This window comes from Azolla caroliniana, unplaced genomic scaffold, assembly GCF_043228905.1.
Source record: "Azolla caroliniana isolate FFs.n. ecotype wild unplaced genomic scaffold, voAzoCaro1.0.p SCAF_5, whole genome shotgun sequence".
Taxonomy (NCBI): domain Eukaryota; kingdom Viridiplantae; phylum Streptophyta; class Polypodiopsida; order Salviniales; family Salviniaceae; genus Azolla; species Azolla caroliniana.
The window spans coordinates 99,435-123,284 of NW_028230440.1; the positions used below are offsets into that span (position 1 = coordinate 99,435).

Sequence of the window (23,850 nt, forward strand, 5' to 3'; positions counted from 1 at the left end):
CGAACCTTCTAGAAGCAAAGTATAAATAATAGCCCTTTCTCAAGAACTCTCCCTATCTTTCTCTTTTCTTCTGTTTTCTGACAGGCGAAACCCTAACCCTAATTGTCTGCGATAATAATCTCTCCTCTGCGATGAGTTTCCACGGCGATCATCATCGCTCTTCTTCAGGCCAAGGACGGCGGCGTGGTCCCAATGACGGAGCATCGCAGCCGTTTGATGCACAGGCTTTCGGATCACATCCTTTCAGCATGATGATGGGAGGAGGAGGGCTTGCAGGTGGATCGAGCATTTTCGATGATTTCTTTGGCAGATCTAATCCTTTCGACGATCCTTTCTTTCAGAGACCGATGGGAATGATGGGAATGTTTGGAGGAAGTATGTTTGGCCGTGGACCTTCGGCTATGGGAATTGATAGCTTCTTTGATCGATCGGGATTCCTCTCTCCACCCTCTCATGGCGCCTTCTTGGAACAACATCCTGTAAACCTTCCTACCCAAGCCCAGCCTGTGAGTTCTTGTTTCTCTTTCTTACTTTTCTCTCTTTTGCTCTACTTTCCTTTGTTAGATACAATTTGGTTGTAATCTTTCCTTTCTTGGGAAGTATAGTCTTATCAATATGCTTTTTGCAAAGGATTTGTCTTATTTGTGATCATGCGATTGCTAGAGGTTGATCTATATGAGTGATGTAAAACTCTTCACAGTGCTTCAGATTGGTAAATATGGTCCATGTAGCAAAATGTTATCCATGTACGAAATGCGACTTTTGCATTCTTTCTTGATGCCATGGGAACTATGTCAGATATGTTTTATGTTTCAAACTGCAATTTCGTCTTGTTTCTTTATAGCTCGATGTTGTACTGCTAAATTTGCTTTTCTTTTGTTTGCCTTCTAGACTTTAATGTGCCATCAATGTTATTGCTGAAAACTGACTGTTTCCTGTGACAATGTTAATTGTTGTGAACTATTTATTTTCTTTCTTGACTTCAGTTAAGATCCATTGATGTCTTACATCTCAAACTTGCAGCTTGGTTTCGTTCTAGTTGTTGAAACTAATTGGTAGTCTTTTCTACATCGCAAATTGTCTGGTTTGCATTCTTTCTATTGAAATTATTATGGTTAGTATAGAAAATCTTAGTACCTTCACTAATCTTAGTTAATGTCTTTTTGGTCCCATTAGGGATTTGAATGTTAAGTTAGATATTGTTTTATCACTCTTTACTTTGCTTTCTTTCTTCTCATAGCCGTTATGTGTACTTCATTTTTTTATCCATGGATTCTGCAAATCATTTGTCATTTTCATTGAATGGGGTAGGTATGCCAAAACAGTGGTTCATACCTACATTGGTAACTGCAATTGGTTTTACTTGCCATATTTAGTGTTTAGTTCACAACACAAATTCTTTAGGTACATAGAGATCTCATAGATTGTGTTGAGAATATTGTAAAAATCACAGCTGCATGAGTGTAACACAGTGCATATCAATCTAGAATAATTAGACACAATTCGGTGGTGATACTGCATACATGTGAAACTCGAATTGACCTAAAAGCCATTTATACAGCTATTTGGTGTGTAGGATGTCTCCTTGTGACATGATACTGTCTGGCGGCGATAACATGCAAAGTGTTGCTGTCTAAATCAGAGATTTGTGTAAACAATTTTTGCAGGAACGCCGAAGAGGTCCCATCATTGAAGAGCTGTCAGATGATGCGGAAGTAACAGAAAAAACTGAGGAACAACCCATTGTTGAACATCCTGATGATGGAGTAATAGGTATTTATTTTACATTCATAATGTATCATGACTTTGGTTATTAGCTACGTATGTCTGACTGCTGTCAATTTTATTTTTTATTCATGTAACTTTTAATAAGCAAATCTGTGTTTTGATAGCATGATGTTTACAAACTACTTAGATTTACATGCTTTCCTTGGATTTGCTTTTATCGTACTAATTTTCATTAAATTGGTGTTTTTATCTACATATTAATGTCACAGCTCAAAGAAGGGACCAAAATCAAACATCACAAAGTGGCACTATGCAGTCCAGGTATCATCGACAACCAGCAGAGCATGGATTTAATTCTAACAACAGATTCCAGAGCTTTAGTTTTCAGAGCTCTTCAGTATCTTATGGTGGGTCTGGGGGTTCTTTCTATTCTTCTTCCTCAATACGGAGACAAGGACCTGATGGGGTATGAGACTCTCCTTATTCATGTATGCTCTTTGGGTTAATGTATGGAACAGTTCATAACTAATAACTAAAAGCTCGTTACATTTGATTAGCTAATTCATGAGGAACACATTGAGAAGGATTCAACGGGTAAGGAGACAAGGAGCTCAGCAAGGGGTTTGAAGGACAAGGTTCTGACTTGACTGCAAAATGCTAATGATACTTGACTAACATTCTGTTAGATACAAAGATTCTGTATGTTCCTTATAGCACCTAAATTGTCTTTGTTTGTGCAATGATCGATTTTAATGTGCATGAAAATAGCTTCATGCAATGACAAAGAAGCGAAATGCAGCAAATGAGCCTGAAACTACCATTGAAACTCTGCGGAACTTAACTCCAGGTAATGTACCTAGATGTAATTATTGAGGGCTTGTAGTGACTTCATTATATTGAGTGGTTTGTGTTTTATTTATATTCCAGAGGAAGCACCGGATTTTGATAGTCAGTGGTTAGAACGTGCAAACCGAAGTCTCCCTGGCTGGAACAACCATCATCCACAAATGCTAGAGTCTGGTGGCCAGAGTGAGTAAATGATTTACTGAATTGCGTATGTGTGTAGATATTATCTCCAAATCTAGATTAGAGTGTGCCAATCAGAATTTGCATAGTAGCTTTTTCTAGGCAAGCATTTGTGAATGGTGATGCTCCAATTTTGGATGCATTCAAATGAGGTTAAATGCCAATAATTTAGTGGGTCTGATTTCCTTCTGATGTGATATATTTATCATTGTAGCATATTTCTGTAGATCTGATTTCTGTTTGACATTTTAATGCTTCTTTCTGCACATGCTTGTTGGATTTTGTTCAAGTGAATTGGAATTATTTAGTGCCTGGGACATTTAACTGTGCACGCAAGCCGTGTTCAAGTTATTGAACAGCCTTCACTTGCACATTATCAGATGCGTCTTCCTGCTTACATAGTATATAGGTTTAATTGAGCTTCATTAATCTTAGTTGATGATATATTTAATTATCCAATTTGTAATTGCTGGTTGTGTACATCCATCCATTCTGAAAATACTTTGAAAAAAGTAATATTTTCTCTTGCTGTTATCATTATTGAAAAATCATTTGTTCTTATCATTGTCTCTAGGAGGTAATCGACGAGTTACACCAGCATTACCAGATAGCAGAAACGATGGTCACCAAGCAAGGAGGTTTCGAAGTTGATCAAAGAGACACCCTGCTGTGCTAATAAAATATGGAGTATCGAACTTGATATAAAGTGAATTTGCTTCGAAGGTCATGCAATATAAAAAGGATGTAGTGGTGAAACTTGATATAAAAGCAAATTTGCTTTGAAGGTCATGCATGCTATATAAAAGATGAAAGAACCACATTCTATGTAAAATGTTAACCCATGTTTGTGTGGTGATAATTGATGTGGTATCCTTGTGATTATACTTGGTTTCTTTGTGCAAGGCGAATTTGTGTTCAGAAATGAACAATGTATTGCTATTAATTGCGAAACCTAAAAAATGTAAAAACGGTTGTTGGGCTTTGTGTTTAGAGATGAAGTCAGTGAGTGCAATAGGTGAATGGGGTTTGAACTGTAATTGAAGAATGGGTTATAAAAAGTTGCGTTCATAACAGATGTGAAAATGGTTAAATGATGTGAAAATTGTGGTAGGACTAGTGTTTAGAAATGATAGTGATATGGCCAGTGATTACCCATCTCAATGAAATGAGTGCAATAGGTGAATGGGGTCTGTGGAACTGCAATTCATGATGATTGGGTTCTAGTTCAAAATAGACAATTCATGTAGCGAACCCAATTTATTAGGTAGTGTTGGATGTAGTGTACATATAATTGTCACAAGAGGACGTAATTATCCACTTCCAGTGTGCACTCCAGTAAAGCTCTCCAAAACTATGAAACACAGAATGTTTTGTGGTAGTGGTGGAATTAGTATACATATAATTCTCATGAGAGGACGTAATTATCCACTTGCAATGTGCACTCCAGTAAAGCTCTCCAAAACTATGAAACACAGGATGTGTGCTGGCTAACATCATGATATAGTCTTCCATTGAAACTTACTGTCAGTATAGAAGTTACAAGACGGATTATTTTGTATGATTGATTCACAGTATAGAAGTTATAAGACTGGATTATTTGGTCTTATAGGCCATTTTGGCCTCTTAAAATTCTGGCAGTTTTCCACCTCCATTTGATGAAGCATCAATAGATTGGGGCACATCAAAATTTTAAGTACCAGAAGGTTTTGTGGATGTAGTTACTGTCAACGGAACTGCACAATTTCAGTGATTTGATATGGTCGATTGGGCAGCATTTTATTTGTTCTAATGGTGTCTTTCGAAAGCATTCCATCTTACAAGTGCTCTTGTGATGCTATCTTTTAATTATGAAAGCATATAGCGTAAGCTATCCACAAATGTGTACAATTTGAGGCCTGCAAAAGTGTATTCAAAACATATTGATTGATGAAAGTAGTCAATGTATTTTGCACGTTTTGGCTGTGCAAGTAGTGTATTCAAAACATATTGATTGATGAAAGTAGTCAATGTATTTTGCACGTTTTGGCTGTGCAAGTAGGCGTTGGTTCAGAAAAAACATGAGGGATGATGTGCTTATGGCATACATCTGGAGAAGGCGAAATGGTTTGGAAGACAACAACTCATTAGTGGAGTTTGGGATTGACTGAAGATTCAAGTTTCCCAAAAGAACTGCCAAGTTTGCGACATAATTACATTGATTTTGCCAAATCGGTTTCTAGAAGGGAGATTGTGTGCCTCTAAATCTAAAAGAATTCGTAGAAGTTACCTGGATTTGGTATTTGCGCTGTTCTCTCAGCTCTGCACTAAGTGAAATAATAGATTTCGTGGTAATATATAGAACTTAAATCAATAAAACCTTAATGACATGATGGAGAGTTTTCCCTCTGTCTCTCTATCAAACTTTGCTCAAATGCCAATAAAATAACATAGAAGAGAATGTGAGCTGGATGTGCTACTACAACAATTTGCTGGACGAGGGGACATTGATGATAAATTTACTCGTGAGACACCATCCACCCTCATTAATAATAATCATCAAGCAAATGAGTGAGTGTAGTGCAGCAGCATTTTTTGTTCCCAACATTTTCTTTGTTTATTGCAATAATATTCCTGGACCTGGACCATCAAAAAGGCTTGGACAAAGAAAGATCGGACATGTATAGATATAGAAATTTCAATATTATATTGCAAAGAAGTCTATGAACACAAGATCCTTGTTATCTACAGATATTGGAATTTCGAAAAACTTGAGAAATTTCAGCAGTTCTACCTCCTAGTAAAATTATGACTTCACTGTATGAGGCCAGCTTGTTGAGCTTAATGGTATCATTTATGTACCAGCACTTATTCCAGTATGTGCCAGGTGATTCGAGCAAATCTCCGTCAAAATCACCCTCTTCCTTGACCGGTCTTTCTGGCATGATTCAGCCATTGGTATCCAGCAAACTTAACACCAGTTGTAATCTATTCCACTAATCGGCGGCAGCTGTACATTCTAACCAAGAGAAATGCTGAAAAACTTCTTTACACCATAATTTGATGATCTATGCCATTCATAATCTATGCCATTGATCGGCAGTCCATTCTGGACTGAAGGGAAATACTGAAACAAACTAATCTATGAAATCAGATCATAGAGAGCGAGCGAGTCTCCTCAACAAATCCGAAGTTTTTAACTACCCAATGATTGCCATTCTAGTCGTCCGAACACCACCTGTCCAAGGGTGGCGGCGCTGATGGTGCGAATGAAACGAATGCGATGAAGGAATCCTGGCATAAGCTGCAAGAGATCTGTGAGTGCCGTGAGACTGGAGGTGACCTGGGGAGACCTCTGTGATGGTCTCGAGGCGAGGGACCCATGACTTAGACCTAGTATAGGTCTTCATCATCCCCACATCTAGGGGGGCAGGGGGGCCATGATTCATGACAGTTACATGGCCATTATAGTTCTGATAGGTGTCCATCATCCCCACATCTAGGGCGGCAGGGGGGCCATGATTCATAACAGGTACATGGCCATCATTCTGATCATCTTGACATGGTGATTCAAGATGGCCAACGATGAATGGGGGAAGGCTAGATGGCGTTGTTTCTTCCGGAGGGGCATAGTGGCCATTCTCAAAATTGGCGATGGGTGGTGTGCAGGTCTGGCAAATGAGGGTAGCTGTGGGGCTGCTGCTGCTGCTGCCGCCGGCCTGGTGGTGTAGCAGCTTCTTTCTGAGGGCTTGGATCTCGTCATCGGAGAAGCGTGTGTGGAGGCGTTTCATGGGCATGAGGAGGTAGACATGTCCGGGCTTGAGAAGCTCGTCTGCAGCCATGGCCGCCGCCAGGGGACGGGGACCGGACATCGCCTGATTACTGGACATACCGCTGCCACTTCTTTCATCACAGGCCGTGACCGTTGAAGAATTTAGACAGCACACAAAATGGCCCGGGCTCTCCACCATCAATTCGGCTGCGCTAACTGGTAGCGACAGCCCAAGCCTCACTTCTTCTATGATTAGGATTACATTATTCTTATTATTATTGATTTGGAGGACACCATTCTCACTGTTACCGTTATTCGTCATACCATTTGCAACCCTAATTCTATGCATCTTCCAAACCCCGATTTCCTCTGATCTCTGCTGCTTCTTCAGCATGATTACATCTGGTTCTGCAATTATCTGAGATATACACGAGAAATGATTTCCCATGTGATCGAACTTTTACTTCTTTCAATTCAAACAATCACAATATCAATTTAAGCTTGGTTGGGTCTCCAATCAGAAGGAGATCACTAGTAAGTAAGTAATACACCAAAATGAATTCGCCCACTAACAGCACACCAAAGTATAAAGCGCCCGTCCCCACTAACTAATGTCGCACTAAAATTTATAATCGCCCAACACTAATTTCACACCAGAATGAGACCATCCACTAACTAATATACCACACCAATATAAAAAAAAAATCAGCCACAAACGGATATCACACAGGAAGATGTCTGAACACCAATGGATTTGCCACTCTTGAGTCTCACCTCAATCAGTACAGTACTTATCCCACTAATTAGCTCTAATTTAACAACACTCTAGTTTAGCACAAAGAAAGCGCAAGAATCGTATTCTAAAACATGATTCTAGAGAAATAATTACCCCACTAATTAGCTACTATTTAACATCCCCTAATTTATAACAAGGAGCGCGTATTGATTCGAATACATATGTATATGATTCTAGATTATAGATCCTTCTATTTTTTCTTACGCAGTATCTTTCTTTTTCAAATAATTTGTTGATTGACTTGTTATTTCCCATAAAATGAAAAATTCAACGCGTTTATTATTATTTAGCAACGGATTTGGTTTTCGCTCCTCCTTTTGATTTTTAAGTTTCCTGTCTTTTAATTTCTATCCTTTTGGTCCACATTTTGAAATTGTCCACATGGTGCGTAAGCTCTGAGGGCGACTATTTTGTTTTCGTTCAAACTTTCTGATGATATTTGGGCCACATCTTATAATCATTTGCAATCAGAGTGTGTATGTATGATGGCAATACCAACGTGTGTGTGCGCGTAGTGCCTGAGTCTCTCGTATCCATTGATTGAAGTTTGGGTGTCTCCTCCGTGTCTGTCTTTCTATGTTTATGTATGCCATATTTGTGTATGTATGATTGTATGTATGTGTGTGCGGAAATGTATATGTATATGTATGTATGTATGGATATGTATATGTATATGTATATGTATATGTATATGTATATGTATATGTATATGTATATGTATATGTATATGTATATGTATATGTATATGTATATGTATATGTATGTATGTATGGATATGGATATGGATATGTATATGCATATGTATGTATGTATGGATGGATATGTATATGTATACAGTATATGTATATGTATGTATGTATGGATATGGATATGTATATGCATATGTATGTATGTATGGATATGTATGTATGCATATGGTATAGAGGGTGCAACTCATGGTGAAGTAAGGCCCGCCACATATTATTGACTTGTAGACATACTTGGTTATTGTACAAGATGAGGAGCACATGCACACATTTCCATTCAATAACCATAACCCTTGTTCTTCTTTCTTTTTCTTTACGCATGATCGACTTGAGTGTATAAAGGCACAAAGAATGGAAGTCATACCAATAACTATATTCACAACTGCCACTAAAGAAAATGAATTTCATGTGGAATATTGAAAACGACAAGAGGAGCTACATATAACAACGTCAGAAGAAGTAAGTAGAGAATGAATGTATAGCAGTTTTTTAGTAGGAACAGATTCTATAAAGCATGCGCAATCACACGGTGTCATGTTTATTTTTGAGCATGATGATGTGCTATATGGTTAAAGGGGCATAATCCAAAGGAATATTCTGACAAGTGGTAAGCATCTTTCATCTTTGTTGGGGGATAATTGTACAACCCGTAGGGTGCGTTGGTGCTAACCTGTGTTATCTCCTCGGCATGAGATTTCCTCAAACATCCTCAAATGTCGAGGTATTCACGATGGTGAGGTTGGTCCTATCTCGCTCAAGTATGTATGTAGGTAGAGTTCCCCTAGATACATTTAGCTACACCATCATGGATTGGTATGCGAAAGAACTCCTTTAAAGTGTATAATGCACAAAATGTCGGTTTCGAATTCCCCAATACTCCATACAAGTATCAAATACCCATTTTAATTAATTTCGAATACCCCAATACTCCATACAAGTATCAAACACTCATTTTAATTAATTAATCATACTTGTGAGGTTACACATATTATTAGGACTAATGCATCCATCATAACAATGTATAACTTAAGGCACATTTATCATACCCTTGTAATACAATTCTTATGTAGACCTTGTGGTTGTTTTGATTGTCTCCACAAGAAAGCCACTATTCACAATTACATGCTTGTGTGTTCTCACGCATAAGTTAGTTTGCGCAAAAATAGCCTTGATGATATATAGATTGGTCTCATGTGCCGAGAAAAGTTGGAATCAATAAGAATATGATGCCAGCCTAATATCCAAAGACGGGTTTAAAAATTAGCTTGTTTAGTGTATGAACAATACACTTGACGATTGTATATTCAAAGCATGCAAATAATAATTTGTTGTCAACCACTCACAAGATCTCACCAAAGAGGAATCTTTATTTGTTTGTACACCTAATATGAGGGCAGGCACATATTATTTGTGAATATTCAAATTTCCAATGCAGATTTTACTGATCTACAAATCTCCAAATTGTGTACAGCCAAATTGACCAAAGCTTTTAACAAAAGTGCAGCTTTGAAAATGCATTTCCCATGTGTATGGTTTGCACTCCTTTTAAGGCCTTTCCGCAAATAGAACCCAAACAAAAATTGCAAAGCTATATATTAGGTAGGGTGATGAACATATTCTTTAGCTATATATAATAGAATGGACTCGAGAATATGATAAGATGAGATTGAACTGGACAAAGGCAATACGAGCATATGTTGCTTTTCATAGGTAGAATTTTAATCATGTGGCTAGATAGATAGCGATATCTGGTTCGGTGAATAACTGTCCCTGTGCATAACCATTGAGGTTAATTCGACGACCAAGGATTGGCAATAGTAACGAATTAATGAGGGAGCGAGTGAGAAAAGAAAGACATACATACTTATGTGAGATGTTTGAATCCTCATTAGAGGCACATCGATAATCTATTCATTGAAAATACACACTCCCAGAGAGCACACCAATTCCCACTCTATCCGGCAGAGCCTTGTTCCCAGAACTTTACTTACTTTCACAGAAGAGATGGTTATTGACAACCTCAGTTCAAGGAGAGGAAGTTTATACATGCAAATTGCTTCATCTTAGTAGGAGATCTGCATCCGACTTCTGAGTTACCGCCCTATCATTATCAGTCAGTCCTTTGGCCAAACTATATATGCATCTCTTCTTGAGCCATGACTCCAGAGTTAGGTGTATGGGCAGCTTGCAGAGAAAGAAAGGTATTTGATCTTTTAAGGATAACCTGCTTTCAAATGACGGTTCTCTGCCCTGGATAGTATTTTCTCTGTTCCACTATCATTGAGAAAAGGGCAGGATATATTCTAGCTTTGTGAATTTTGGTACAGCTTTTGATATGGTCCCAAGAGCTCCGCTTGGTGTGTAGAATGACGGACTTGGGAGTTCCACATCAGCTGATATGCGGAGTGATGGCTCTTTATGAGAGATATACCCTAAAGAGGATCTGTACTTCAGAGAGTTTATGGCAAGTTCAATCAAGCATGGAAGTGAAGCGAGAATGCCCACAATCTCCAACTCTATTTGGACTGATTATCATGAGATGTCTTAGTACATTGAGGGAGAGAAAGAGAGAAGAAAGATATAATGTCTGCTGGAAGCCAAAATCATCCTTACCTCGCTTTATGATGGCTCCTTGGCATGTTATCAGTGGATTTAAGGAGCTATAGAAGAAATCAATTACGTGCGATAGCAGTTGCATCCCGTGTGCTAATATAATATTTTAGACCTATGTTGCGTTCGACAAAGATTTGGCCAAGGTGTCAAATGGTGATAGAGTCTGCATAGAGGGTTGTATACTTCTTCTCTCTGATGTGCTTGTAAGCTAGACAATTACACATAAAACGTTTATTTTTTTCTCTCTCTAGATAATTTGCAAAATCCTTTGGCTCTAGGTATGTGAAGTGCTCATCCTGCTTCAATCTCAAGTTGGTGAAAGGAGGGTTGGCCTATAGCTTGGCAAGCACTATATGACATGTAACATTCACCTACCTTGGTCTCTGTATAAACCATCCTCGAAGTTCATGGAATGATCTTTGTAGTAGGCCATCTTTCAGGTAAGAGGCTTGCTTGGTACGATCCAAGATCCAAATCTTTCGGATATGATGCTGCCATAATTCTTGCTGATACATTGTTGCCGTCATCATTGTGCACCACAAATCACAACTCATCTAGGAATCTTGTTTCCCAATCCAGAACTTTGATGGTACCACCCTGGCACAGTGTATTTGCAAATCTATGCAACAATGCCAAACCAAGTCCTGGGTACATGAGCTCAAAAAGACCCAAGGGGAAGATCAATGAAGCTGAAAAATGGATCACGATAGCTAAGAAGGAAAAATCTAACGAGATGGAAGCCATGAACAATGGCACTTCATGTTCACGCCATTGCTCTTCAAGAAGTGATAAAAGTAGAAGAGGTTGCAACAAAATTCAATAGTCTTATGCACATTTCGAAGGCTAAACATTTAAGGGTATGGAGCATTGGCAATGAGAACTTTTCGGACAAGAGTTCAGAGAGAGAAACCTCATCCCCCAGTTCCCCATATTTGGAAAAATGTTGCACTCTCCAGAAAACGGGTATTTTCCACAAGGATGACCTACATTGGCTGAGCATATATGAGCAAGAACATGTTAAAGACAGAAAAGCTATCAGTTTATCGTGGTGTCAGGGTAGTGATACTAGAGCTGTGCACCACATGACACTTTAAGACCTATAGAGCCACCATGAGAATAGCCACACGGAACTTTATTGGAGCTACATAATTGGATGTTGGAGTGTTTTTAGGATCTTAAATTTTACTCAGAAATACTCCAGCATCCCAAGAGTTCTTTGCGTAGTGTAAAACAATACCATACAGACAGGATACCAAATCTGGACGCAGAGACTCTTGGGGGTAGCATCCTGATGGTTTTCTTCTGCAAGATCAGAACCAAGAAGTGAAGCATTTATACCCACATGATGGAAGCAATCTGGTGCCTTTACCCTCCCATAGACTGATATTATCTTTTATCTATAATGATTGATAGTCATTTTGTTATCACAGCAAGAATATCAGCGAGTAGATTTTGCACTAAAAGTTTCTCACAAAGTTTCATTCACTAGATTCAGAAAAATAATAAAAAATTACCTTGAGCAGTTCTCACAGCAAGAATATCAGCGAGTAGATTTTGCACTAAAAGTTTCTCACAAAGTTTCATTCACGAGATTTTGCATTGCCAAAGGAAGGGGAAAGTTTGCTTGATCTTTCAAGGCTTTCAAGAGACTTTCACCTTCAGCAATCACACACATAGGATCAGTTATAGTTTTAGATACAGGACAATCATATCTACAGGAGTGAGAACAGAAATCATACTTCTGACGATGCTGAATTTATGGCTTCCAGACTCATTTTTAGATCTTGAATCTCCAGCTAAGTTACTCAGCGACCAAAACTTTAATTTTGATAGAGAAAATTTCAATCTTGCCACTGCTCTAGGCACTCACAGAAGTTCAAAGAAACACTGCCACATCATATTAAACCTTTAGCTCTATAAATTCAAGTAGTGTAGCTCTATCGAATGTTTGGGCTTATAATTAAGCATATACATGCAAGTGTGAGAGACAGACAAGCAATAAGAAAAACTTCAAAATCTGGAACCTATATATTACATGCTATGCATATCTGCAATCCATAAAAATATTATTATATCCCCTACTCATATCATCATTCGTAAATGGCAATGCAGATTAGAAGTCCTAGAAATTCAATACATAGATAAAAAACTGCTAAAAAATAGAAGATATTTCTAACTTATCCACTAAATCAAACTAGAAAGAAAGATATGTTTAACATCATTTAAGAGGCCAAACTGACCTATCAGACCAAACAGGATATGACATGTTAAAATGTTGTCTCATCCAAAAGAAAAACAAACCAGAACAAATGTCTCCTCCAAGCAGAATTGCCTAAGGTACCACAATTGAGATTGTGATGCTTGGAACTGTTATGTGCACATTGCCTTTCAAGGACAACAGGGCTACATATCCATGAGAAAGTCGAGCATAGGGAGCCTCCCATAGAGATAACCGAGGCCCAGTGAATGTTACTCCTGTGTGTAAGATTGTGTGACCTTTTCCTTCTCTAAAAAAAATCCAGTTCTGATCTCATTACTCCTACTTTAGTCATCAAGGTTTACCAACAAATCTTCGTCCATGGAAAATGACTTCAATGCATCTAGATGCCTTTGTAGTTCCTCTATTGTGACAAAATCCTCATTTAACAAGTGGGATATCTAGATCCTTAATTCATCTAAAACTATGTGCCCAACTCCATTGGATGACTCAGTCAGCTAGATAACACTTGGCACACCAGTGGGACAACTTCATGAAAGCACTTCATTCCATAACTTCTGATATACCATCAAGTGCCTCATGCCTTCATCCATATATCTATTTTTGCACATCCATTGATACTCTCTATTCTGTCTTGATCCATCATTCATCCTCATCTTCATACTCATCCATGATTCCTAATTGACTCAGACCAATTACCAGCTCTTGAATTAGCTTGATGATTGATTATGCGTCATGCTCAAATCTTGGCCGAAGACTATTGATCGCTTAATTAATACCTCTCAACAATTGGCTACAATCAGCTATAGACCGTCGGCCCAATTATCCCTTGGCTACCAGCTCAGCTCGACAATCTATCATTTCTTGGCTCTCGCTCTGCTTGGGTGACCAGCTATTAACCATTGTCCCACACCTTTGTTATGTGCCCTTTCGTGAGTGGAATTTTGCCTCAATCTTCACCCACTAAATCACCCCATTTCTTATTTGCCCTCTTGTTCATCACTTGCACCATTGGCGGCTGTGTCTTACTACGGTGGTATCCCAATGGCAACAGGGGAAACCCAAATGACACCACATCATTGGCGATATTGGGAAATCAATAGTGGCAATATGGTGGCATCTATTACATTGACCATATTACTTAATACATAGTATATTAGTAGAGTGATTCTCTACCAATAAGTACTGATTTAATAACTATGTATATTGATTCCTGAGCTGCATTTTTAAAGTCTCTAATTATCAGAAACAATCATTTTTCATCCTCTTTTACGATTCCCTCTATCTTCAAGCTTTTTATATCATCAAAACTCATTGATCCTGAGATCTTATTCATTTCATCAACAAAGTCATTATGGGTATGTTGTAACCTATAGGCCTTCATCATATTAATTGCAAAAGCTGCATCTTCTCCTCTACCAGCAGCATTAAATATATTTGAGAGTGTGACATAAGCTGAAGATTTGATTGGATCAAGCCGAAGGAGTCTATGTGCAGCTCGAACCGCCCTTTCAGCATCTACTTGGTTGCGGCAAGCACCAAGCAACGTTGTCCATGTCACAACTGAGGGAGTGAAAGGTAATCTTTTGATTAATTCCTCAGCTTCATCTAGCATTCCAGCTCGGGCAAGCATATCAATCATGCAATTGTAATGATCTGCATTTGGTGGCATACTATGCTTGTGTGTCATAGAATAAAAACAGCCATAGCCTTCATTTAATAGGCCAGCATGACTACAAGCTGAAAGAACACATACCAATGTAACTGCATTAGGAATTACACCATTAGATCTCATTCTACCAAACAAGTTCAATGCGTTTTCTGCAAGGCCATTTTGTGCATAGACCGATAGCATGCCATTCCATGACACCACATTCTTCTCTGGCATTCTTTTGAACAAGGAATTTGCATAGTCTAAGCTACCACATTTTCCATACATATTGATAAGTGCATTTCCTACCACAACATCAGTTTCAATTTGTGTTCCCAAGATAGAAGTGTGCAGACGTCGACCTTCCAAAAGAGCAGCTTTACTAGCATATAAGGAGAACATATTTACATAACTGATATTGTCCCTCTTCAGCATGATATCAAAGAATAAATGTGCATCTTTGAGACTACCACATTTCCCATACATATTGATCAAAGAATTTCCAATATTTGTATCTGAATTGAGCCAAGATAGGGCAATACGAGCATGTAACTGTTTACCTTCTCGGAAATAATTTTCATCATTACACAATGCTATCACACTAACAAAGGTGATCTTATCAGGTACACCCCCTTCTTCATGCATTTGAAAGAAAAGTTGAAGAGCCAAATCACCTTGTTCATGTTGAGAATAAGCAGTGATGATTGCATTCCAGCAAGCTGTATCAAGTTCATTCATCATGTGAAAAATATCCCAAGCATCTATAATACAATGGCATTTTCCATACATGTGAATAAGGGCAGTTCCCAAGACAATATCTAATTCAAATCCGGCACTTCGTATGGAGGCATGGAGATGTTTTCCTTGTCTTTCCTCCCCTAAGCTAGCACAAGCATCAATACTACTTACAAACGTGATTTTGTTCGGCATCATTCCTTCTTGAATCATCTGCCGAAGCAAAGACATGGCTCGAACACCTTGCCCATTCTGGGCATATCCAGATAGCAATGAGTTCCATGATATCAAATTGTGGTCAGTTATTTGATCAAAGACCAGCCATGCTTCTCGTGAGCCCCCACATTTTCCATACATATTGATCAGAGAATTCTCGATTACCACATCAGACCCTAAACCCTCTCCTAACCAGCATTCATGGAGCTTCTTGGCTTCTTCAAGGGACGATTCACAAGCACAAGCAGTAAAGATATTGAGAAATGTGACCTTATCTCGTTGTTCCATCATATTGAATACTACAAGAGCATCAGCCAAGCTCCCACATTTTCCATACATAGCAATAAGGGCATTACAAGCTACAATATCGTATTCAAGCTCAGTGCCCTTAATGCGATCGTGAATCCATTGGCCATCGGACAGAGCTGATGGGTTTGAACACGAGCCAAGAAGTGATATAAGTGTAGCAATGTTAGGCAAAAGCTCGAGTTTGCACATTTCTCCAAAGAGATCTATCCCCATCTTTCGGTGCCCATGTTGTGCATATCCGGAAATAATAGCATTCCAAGCTGCTGAATCTCTACTGGCCATTCTATCAAATACACCTTTAGCATGGTGTAGCTGACCACATTTGGCATACATACTAAGAATGGAAGTTTGAAGAACTACATCGGACAGGTATTCACATGCAACAACAACACGAGCATGTATTGACTTCCCATACAGGACAACCCTACCACTATAATCCGATGAAAACAAAGATAGAAGAGTGACATAGAGGTACCTATTAGGCATGTTTCCTTCTTGCAGTGCTTGTTCAAAAAGTTGAACACCTGAGGGCACATCACCAGAATTAACATAAGATTTGAGCATGAAGTTCCATGAGTAAATGTCTCGAACTGACATTGATTCGAAGAAGGAAAGGGATTCTTCAGGTGCCCCACAATTTGCATACATCTGAACGACTAAATTTGAAAGGAAAATGTTGCATTGTAGAAGACATTTGATCTTATTGTGGAGAAGCTTGCATACCTGAAGGGATTCTGACCTCCCAGCAGACCGAAGCAGAGATGGGTAGTCTGCTTTCCAAGAAGAAGAAGAAGAAGACGAATGGTCCATTTTCTTCTTCCTCTTCCTGTTGCTGCTTGCCATGGAAGTGTTGAGCAGGAGAAGGTCTCAGAAAGCTTCATCTGTCAGCAATGACTAGTGGGTGCTTTCATCATTTCATCGCTTTGTTTTCCAAACATCCTCTTCCTAGCTCAACAAAGAATTATGTCTTACGTAGAGAGGGGGGTATTCTGGTAAAGTTGTTTGAATGCTAGTCTCTAGACACGGTATTCTTTGTGGTAGATACATACACAAAAGCTTCGGGGTGTTTAGGTGTTTCTATCATATATATTTGAAACACGCTCTATGTATTCCTATCCACTAGCACCAAGTAGTCAGATCATGGGGTCTAATACTCTAGCAAACTTGTCAAGACAAGGGCCCTAATGTATGGGCACTGACGCTAGAATGACTGAACTCACAAACCATGCAACACTACTACAAGGAAAAAGTAAAGTCAAAAAGTCAAGCAACCAACAATAGAAGCAACAAAAACATGATGCAAATGGGAAACAATTTTACATATCCACTTCACATCTAGAAAGCTTGATGTCCATGTCCTATATATACCAAGATAGCACAAAGTTTTGTGGTTGTAAGGTGGAATGTTTATGTCGGATGCAAACTTAATTCATGCCAAAACTGATTCATTCACTCTGGAGTTGCCATTCATGTGCAAAAACAATCTCCAACATTGATCTCATAAAATCCATGTAAAAAACATTGGCCATACTAAGATCCTCTTTAAAAATAGATGCACCAATAACATTGAATCCAATCAAACACCATGATACGAGAGCTAATAGAACCAATGCACATTTGAGTCTCAACTCTTGACAACGGATTGTTTACTTTGTGGATTCAAAAAAAATTATGTATATGATTTGGGCTTTGGATGTGCAATATGCCCAATGAGAACAAACCGTGAAAAAAATGCATATTGCAGTATGTTTTCTACAGTAATACAATTTTTGCTTTCGTTAGAGAATGAGGAGCCACAATAGCTATGATGGCTCCAAACAATCTTACAAAAAAAATTACAACATGAGGATCTTACATTTGCTACACATCCTCAGAACCACCAGAAAACCCAAATGTCAAGGTGGTCGGTGCTTCTGCTTTCACAGATGTCAGTTCTACAATATCTATATCAAAATCAATTGGGTTGAAATCCCCCTCTTTTCCCTTCTAAATACAGAAAGCTTCTTCTTTGGAAAATATAGAAATGTAGAAGCTAATATACACAAAATCTCTCTCAGGCAGCTCACGGCAATGAGAAGTCTCGAAATATTCATGAGGGACTAAATAATGGGTTTTCTTCTTGCAGCTTCATAAAGGACCTGCACACTAGAACACATCCCCAAATATAGGATTGATTGCAATCCACCATTGTGTGTACTCTCATTTGCACAAAAAATGTTGTTATAATGCACATGTAGCTCACATCCTCTGCTCCAGATTATTACATCTTTCATAAGCTGAGAAAGTGATCACAGTTGGCCCACACAAAAAAAGAGCACATGCCCCTCCGCGGCACTATTCTCTTCTTCGATTTGATCCCTTGTAGTGCCCATCCATTTTAAAGTCTCTGATTTCTTCCATAAATCAGCTGTTGTTAACTTTCCTAGGAGAGAATGGCATATCAAAGTCCCGTGTCAGCGAAGTAGATTTCAGGAACTTGTTCTCAAGCGGAGAGTTTTTGAGTCGTTCCCTCTCAGCCTCTTTTTCTGCCTTCGGAGAGAATGGCATATCCAAGTCCCGTGTCATCGAAGTAGATTTCAGGAACTTGTTCTCAAGCAAAGAGTTTTTGAGTCGTTCCTTCTCAGCCTCTTTTTCTGTCTTCTTCTTCTCCATCTCAACCAGCTTGGCATTTTCTTCCAATGCTTTCTTGAAGGTATTTACAAAGTTGTTAAGTATTGATGTAACTGCATGGGAATCAGCAATGAGTAGCCACTCTAGAGAATATAAGCTAGGCATTATTGAGAATATAAGCTAAGGTGTACTGTGACTCCAGTTGATTATTATGAACTATTCAAGACAAGATATTACATGCAACGCATAGTGCAATGCCTTGCCTCTAGTTTGCAGATATGATGATAATTTAACCTTTTGGAACCAATGTGTGTGTTCAAGGAAGAGAGAGAGAGAGTTTTTATAACGGTTAATCACTAATACACGAGATATATTGCATAATTGCTAGTAGTTTAGTATTATTCTAGATCAAGCCTTTATATATATTATTCTTCAAATTAAGCTTTCAAAACCAATAATTGCCCCTCAGAGAATGCTGTTTTTACCTTGCTCAAATGGACAGCGTGCAGGATCCTCTCCAAAGTATTGTGCAAGAGAGTCAGCATTCCTACCCTACAGTATATATCCACAATCATGGCAATAAAATCCCTCAAAAAATATAATTATAAAAGAACTGTAGCCTCAAAAATGTAAAATTCAATAAATCATATGGCATACCACTTCTGCATATAAACTTGCCAACGACTTAACTTCTGTCTCTGCAGTGCTGAGAAAAACCTTCAAAACCTTAGGAGACAAAAGACATTTAACAATGGGTCAATAAAAAAAGAACAAAAACAAGAGATAGCAAACCAGTAACTCGCATGTCCAAACAGAAAACTTAGAATGTATTCGAGAAAGAATGATAGACTCTAACATTTGAAAAGCACTAGTAAATAGGCAAATTTCAAAAGAAAATAATAAATAACCATTAACTTGCAGGTCCAAGACACACCCCAACAAAAAAGCATAAAATATATTCTAGAGATAACAATATGTTCTATAGATTAGACAGAAAAACAGAGGTGTATTCTAGAAAGAACAATATTTTTATAGGCTAATCTCAATAACATTAAAAGTGAAGTTTGGATGATGTGAGTTATCGTATCAGCAGTACATTCTAGAGACAAATAATGCAATGATGTGCCTAGTACAATGTTTATAGCGTTCCCTTTAACTTACTTACGACCCCAAACTTTAATATTGAAACAAAATTAAGATGATGCATAATGCATATACTATTATTTTTAAATTAGGTAGATTTCAATTGCCTGTATGCTTTAAGACACAAGAGTCCAAGCTGACTCAGCGGCTGTGGTGCTATCTTAGTATGGAATAAAGTTTTAAAGAAAAATGATCATACAAACTGTATCCATTCACCTGTCGAAATCCTTCAGAAACGGGACCATCATTTTCTGATGCAGTGAGTTCCTCATAAACCTTCTCTAGACCTTTACTAACTGCCTGCATCTCCTCTGCTAAAGACTTCAACTGGATCTGTCACCATTACAGATAAATAAACAAAAGCAATTTAAGTACAAATGATAGAAACCAGTAAAAGCCCTTTCTGGCATCAAAGGAGAAGAGATTCCTCTCTAACCTTAGTTGCAGCATCTAAATGTACAAGTTCTTTGTCAAAGTCAAGTAGCTCTGGTATCTTTTCTGAAATCACCTGGTAAGTAAATGCCGAAAATCAACTAGCTATCAAGAAGATTCCTCATTTTCACAACAATAAAACATATATCCAGTTTAATTTACGTTAATTATGTCCCTCAACAAGCACATTCACATGCGAATTGGACATTATGAACTGCCTGGAAATCACATCAGTTGAGCATGATATTATATTTATATTGCAGGTACAGTATGCACATTACATGCTCATCTGACTAGAATTAGAGATGTTGGACATGTCACAACATAAAGCATGCATAAAAGGTTGAGTCATCTAGGACCATTAATTTATTTGCCATCTACCTTCATTAATATCTGAATCAAAATTATACATTAGTAATTTTAACCTTACTTTTCTTGCATTAATTTTGTGGATCAATTTTCGTTTCATATGTACATAAATATGAATCTTTCTCTAGAGGAATATTTTATGCATACCTTGCATAGATAATGCATAAGTGTCATTTTGTTATTGCGAGCACGGGTATCAGTTAGTTTTGAAAGACTATCAAGCTTGAACCCAACAGCTGACCCTGCATTTGATAGAAAATCCTCAAAACATGTTCACAACCAGCATTCACACCATTTAAAAAAACAATTGATACCTCGAGCAGTTCCTTGATTTAAAGCATTGCCGAGGGAGAGGATAGTCTGCATGATTCTCCGTAACTTTAAAGAGGCTTTCACCTTTAGCAATCACATGCACAACATAGACACCTAATTTAGATATGCAGCAAACGATCAAGAAGCAGTATCAGTACAATAGTAAGCTTTGAAATCATACTTCTGACGATGCAGCATTTATGACCTCCAAACTTGTTTTAAGATCTTGAACCTGCAGCAACAAGGTATCAGCCGTTACACCTTTGCAAAAGAAAGAACTATCCAGCTCTGACAGCCCGCTAAGTTACCTGGGTGGTAAACTGAATCTTGAAAGAGAAAACCCTCAATTTTGCCTCTGCTCTAGGCACTCTCATTAATTCCAAGAAAAACTGCAAACCATATCAAACCTTTAGCTCTATGAAATCAAAAGGACAGCTGTATAAGATGTCTGGGCTTACATACTAGGAACGGAGCAAATATTCAACAGAAAGAGAGAGACAGAGAGAAGAACAACAAAAAATAAATAACAATCAGATGAGAACATAAGAGGAAAAGGCATTCCAAAAACATATACACAATGCGTGAAACGAGCACACAAAATATGTGTATGTAAGCACACATGATAACGCAATCGAAGAATAATTCAAGGATCGTCAATCTATTTCATCAAAATACACTATTAAGTTCCCTACTTTTATACAACCTGCTTACAACACGCATACAAAATGAAGAAATCCACAAATACTCAAATACAAGATTGTTCAGAGACATAAAATAGGCCTCAATTAGAAACTGAGAGATATATAATTGTATTGAGCTTGCATACAGAGTGGAAGCTTCTGCAATCAGCTATACATGACTATAGTGACTGGAATAAACAATTAAAATGCAATCTATCTCTGAAACTAGCCGGTACATAAAGAGGAGAGGTTGACGAGACATTCTGTGCACAGCACAATGCCTTGTATTACCTCTTCTTATTAAAATCATTAGAACTATTTTACCAAAACCTCCAGTTTGATAAAAAGATCAACACTATTTTCATCTTAAACTACAGGCCAGCGGAAATTTACACATTAGGCTTCTTAAAAGTGTAGATTGCCTCTTTGGAGGGGCAGTGAGGTTTGCAATATGAAGACCCTTCTTCGCATTTATTTTGGATTTTATCAAAACCTCCAGTTTAATGGAAAGATAATGACACTATTTTTTCATCTTAAACTACAGGCCAGAAGAAATTTATACATTAGGCTTCTTAAAACTGTAGATTGCCCCTTTGGAGGGGTTGTGAGGTTTGCAATATGAAGACCCTTCTTAATCTTCATTTTGGATGTGAATATTTCTAATTTTGGGCAGCATCTTAATATTGGCCCTCTGCCCTAAATCTATTACATTTTAAATCAGCTTGATTCGTATATTTGCGACCGCAATTATATTATCCTTATTCATATATTTAAGGCTGCAATTACATCTTATATTGTGCCATAAAATAGCCTACATGATATTTGAGAAAACCCATATTAGAAAATTTACCTGTTCACACTTCCCTAGAGTCTCTTTATCACCATCGAAAGCCTGAATTCACACCAAAAACAAAATCTTCTCATATTTCTTATAACATATAGCACTCAAAACACCCACATACAAAATCAACCAAACAATAGCCATAACCAGGTCAGAAAAGATACATGTTTAGCATTCCATGCAGCATTTAACAAGACTGCAAATGGGTTCTTCAAGTTATCACCCACAGGTTCAAAACAGTTTTTTCACCGTTGTGACAAAATTGAGGTGCCGAAGATTTGATTGACCATCACTTCAGGAATTTTAGGCCATCTTTTCATATTTAGCAAGCATCATTCTACTCTTAGCTATTCATGCACCAAAAGTGCCAAGTTCAAAAAGAAAAATGAACTATCGCATTATATTACTCGCAGGGTGTCCATCTCCTCTTTGGTTGGGCAAAACTTGATCAAATTTTCCACCTGATCAGAATCTAGAACTGCACTATCCAGGGCCAAGACTGCATTCTGCAAACATGGTGCAAGTTAAAGTTGTAAATTTCAGATATGATAGAGTTTGTAAGATTTGGTATAATGAAGCCAAAAAATGCTTACCATCATGCTTGGAAGTGGCATCTTCACTTTTGTAAGCATGATCTCACAGTTGTTTGCCCTTCTCATATCAACCTACAGAAAGGAATTTAATTCCTTCAAGAAATACTCAGTGTGCAGACTACCAGATGTATTATTTCCTGCTTCGGAGCAAGAGAAGCTCGCCGTCCTCCAGCTTTATCAGCCCCTGGGGTTCCATTTGAGACCGGTGCTGCAGCTGAAAATAAACTCTCTAGTTCTGACAAATCAATCGCTGGTTGTCTGTAAATATATGAAATAAAATCAGACTGTGTGCACATATATATCAGAGTTCTACGTCTCACTGCTAACATAGAAACAAGGAAAAGAGAATTACATGGATTGCTCCTCTGATTTCTGGGCTTCACACCATACAGTGCCTTGTATTATTCGAGTAACTTTCACCCAATGAAGTGGCTTCAAGGGGGCTTTTTTTATTGCAGCTGCTCCTGGAGGTCCTGATATAGATCCTGTTTGGGAAGGAGCATTGCCTTGTCCACCAGCAGGTGGTGGAGGGGGTGGCCCACCCCTACCTCTACCGAGAGGTGGGGGGGGAGGTCCTGGACCCTTAGATCCAGGTGGTGGAGGTGGTGGTGGAGCAGCTTTTCCCCCAGGGGGCGGTGGTGGTGGAGGAGCGCCTCTTCCTCCTGGGGGTGGGGGTGGCGGTGGCGGAGCACCTCGACCCCCAGGAGGTGGAGGAGGCGGAGGTGGTGGGGCACCTCTTCCCCCTGGGGGTGGAGGAGGTGGGGGTGGAGCACCTCTTCCTCCTGGGGGTGGAGGTGGGGGTGGGGGTGGGGGTGGTGGGGCACCTCTTCCCCCTGGGGGTGGGGGTGGGGGTGGGGGAGCACCCCTTCCCCCTGGGGGTGGAGGAGGTGGAGGTGGGGGTGGGGGAGCACCTCTTCGCACCGAGGGTGGAGGAGGTGGTGGGGGTGGGGGTGGGGGTGGGGGGGGTGGCAGGGCACCATTTCCCCCTGGGGTTGGGCGCAGTGATGGCGGTGGCGGTGGCGGTGGTGGGGGGGGTGGTGGAGCACCTTTCCCACCAGGAGGTGGCGGCGGTGGTGGTGGTGGA

General features: G+C 38.9%; 4 protein-coding genes across 5 annotated transcripts in view; 1 reads left to right on the forward strand and 3 right to left on the reverse strand.

Moving 5' to 3' along the window:
• Nucleotides 1–3,636, forward strand: LOC147863407 (uncharacterized). 2 transcript variants are annotated; one of them, XM_087320457.1, is made up of 7 exons: nt 1–506; nt 1,668–1,772; nt 1,991–2,194; nt 2,286–2,363; nt 2,497–2,575; nt 2,656–2,757; nt 3,329–3,636. In XM_087320457.1, exons 1-7 carry the CDS (start codon nt 132–134, stop codon nt 3,403–3,405), a joined length of 1,020 nt encoding a protein of 339 aa, XP_087176583.1. In that variant the 5' UTR covers nt 1–131; the 3' UTR covers nt 3,406–3,636. The 2 variants fall into 2 exon arrangements, with proteins under 2 accessions (XP_087176583.1, XP_087176584.1); XM_087320458.1 differs by having other exon boundaries at nt 2–506; nt 1,668–1,773; nt 1,998–2,194.
• A 1,780-nt stretch (nt 3,637–5,416) lies between these two features.
• LOC147863408 (uncharacterized) lies at nt 5,417–7,725 on the reverse strand. Its single transcript, XM_087320576.1, has one exon. The coding sequence runs from the start codon at nt 6,948–6,950 to the stop codon at nt 5,931–5,933; it is 1,020 nt and encodes a 339-aa protein (XP_087176702.1). The 5' UTR covers nt 6,951–7,725; the 3' UTR covers nt 5,417–5,930.
• Nucleotides 7,726–14,093: 6,368 nt separating this feature from the next.
• Nucleotides 14,094–16,766, reverse strand: LOC147863409 (pentatricopeptide repeat-containing protein At1g03540-like). Its single transcript, XM_087319104.1, has one exon. The coding sequence runs from the start codon at nt 16,627–16,629 to the stop codon at nt 14,128–14,130; it is 2,502 nt and encodes an 833-aa protein (XP_087175230.1). The 5' UTR covers nt 16,630–16,766; the 3' UTR covers nt 14,094–14,127.
• Nucleotides 16,767–17,498: 732 nt separating this feature from the next.
• Nucleotides 17,499–23,850, reverse strand: part of LOC147863410 (formin-like protein 14) — a 9,732-nt gene continuing 3,380 nt past the window's right edge. The window contains exons 5-18 of the mRNA XM_087319286.1: nt 23,119–23,756; nt 22,889–23,024; nt 22,767–22,838; nt 22,581–22,679; nt 22,183–22,224; nt 20,961–21,041; nt 20,834–20,884; nt 20,655–20,736; nt 20,488–20,582; nt 19,976–20,047; nt 19,756–19,872; nt 19,054–19,122; nt 18,882–18,948; nt 17,499–18,509 (exon numbers count right to left, since the gene is read on the reverse strand). Coding sequence (XP_087175412.1) covers nt 18,190–18,509; nt 18,882–18,948; nt 19,054–19,122; nt 19,756–19,872; nt 19,976–20,047; nt 20,488–20,582; nt 20,655–20,736; nt 20,834–20,884; nt 20,961–21,041; nt 22,183–22,224; nt 22,581–22,679; nt 22,767–22,838; nt 22,889–23,024; nt 23,119–23,756 — 1,941 coding nt within the window. The 3' untranslated portion in view covers nt 17,499–18,189. The remainder of the gene's footprint in view (nt 18,510–18,881; nt 18,949–19,053; nt 19,123–19,755; nt 19,873–19,975; nt 20,048–20,487; nt 20,583–20,654; nt 20,737–20,833; nt 20,885–20,960; nt 21,042–22,182; nt 22,225–22,580; nt 22,680–22,766; nt 22,839–22,888; nt 23,025–23,118; nt 23,757–23,850) is intronic.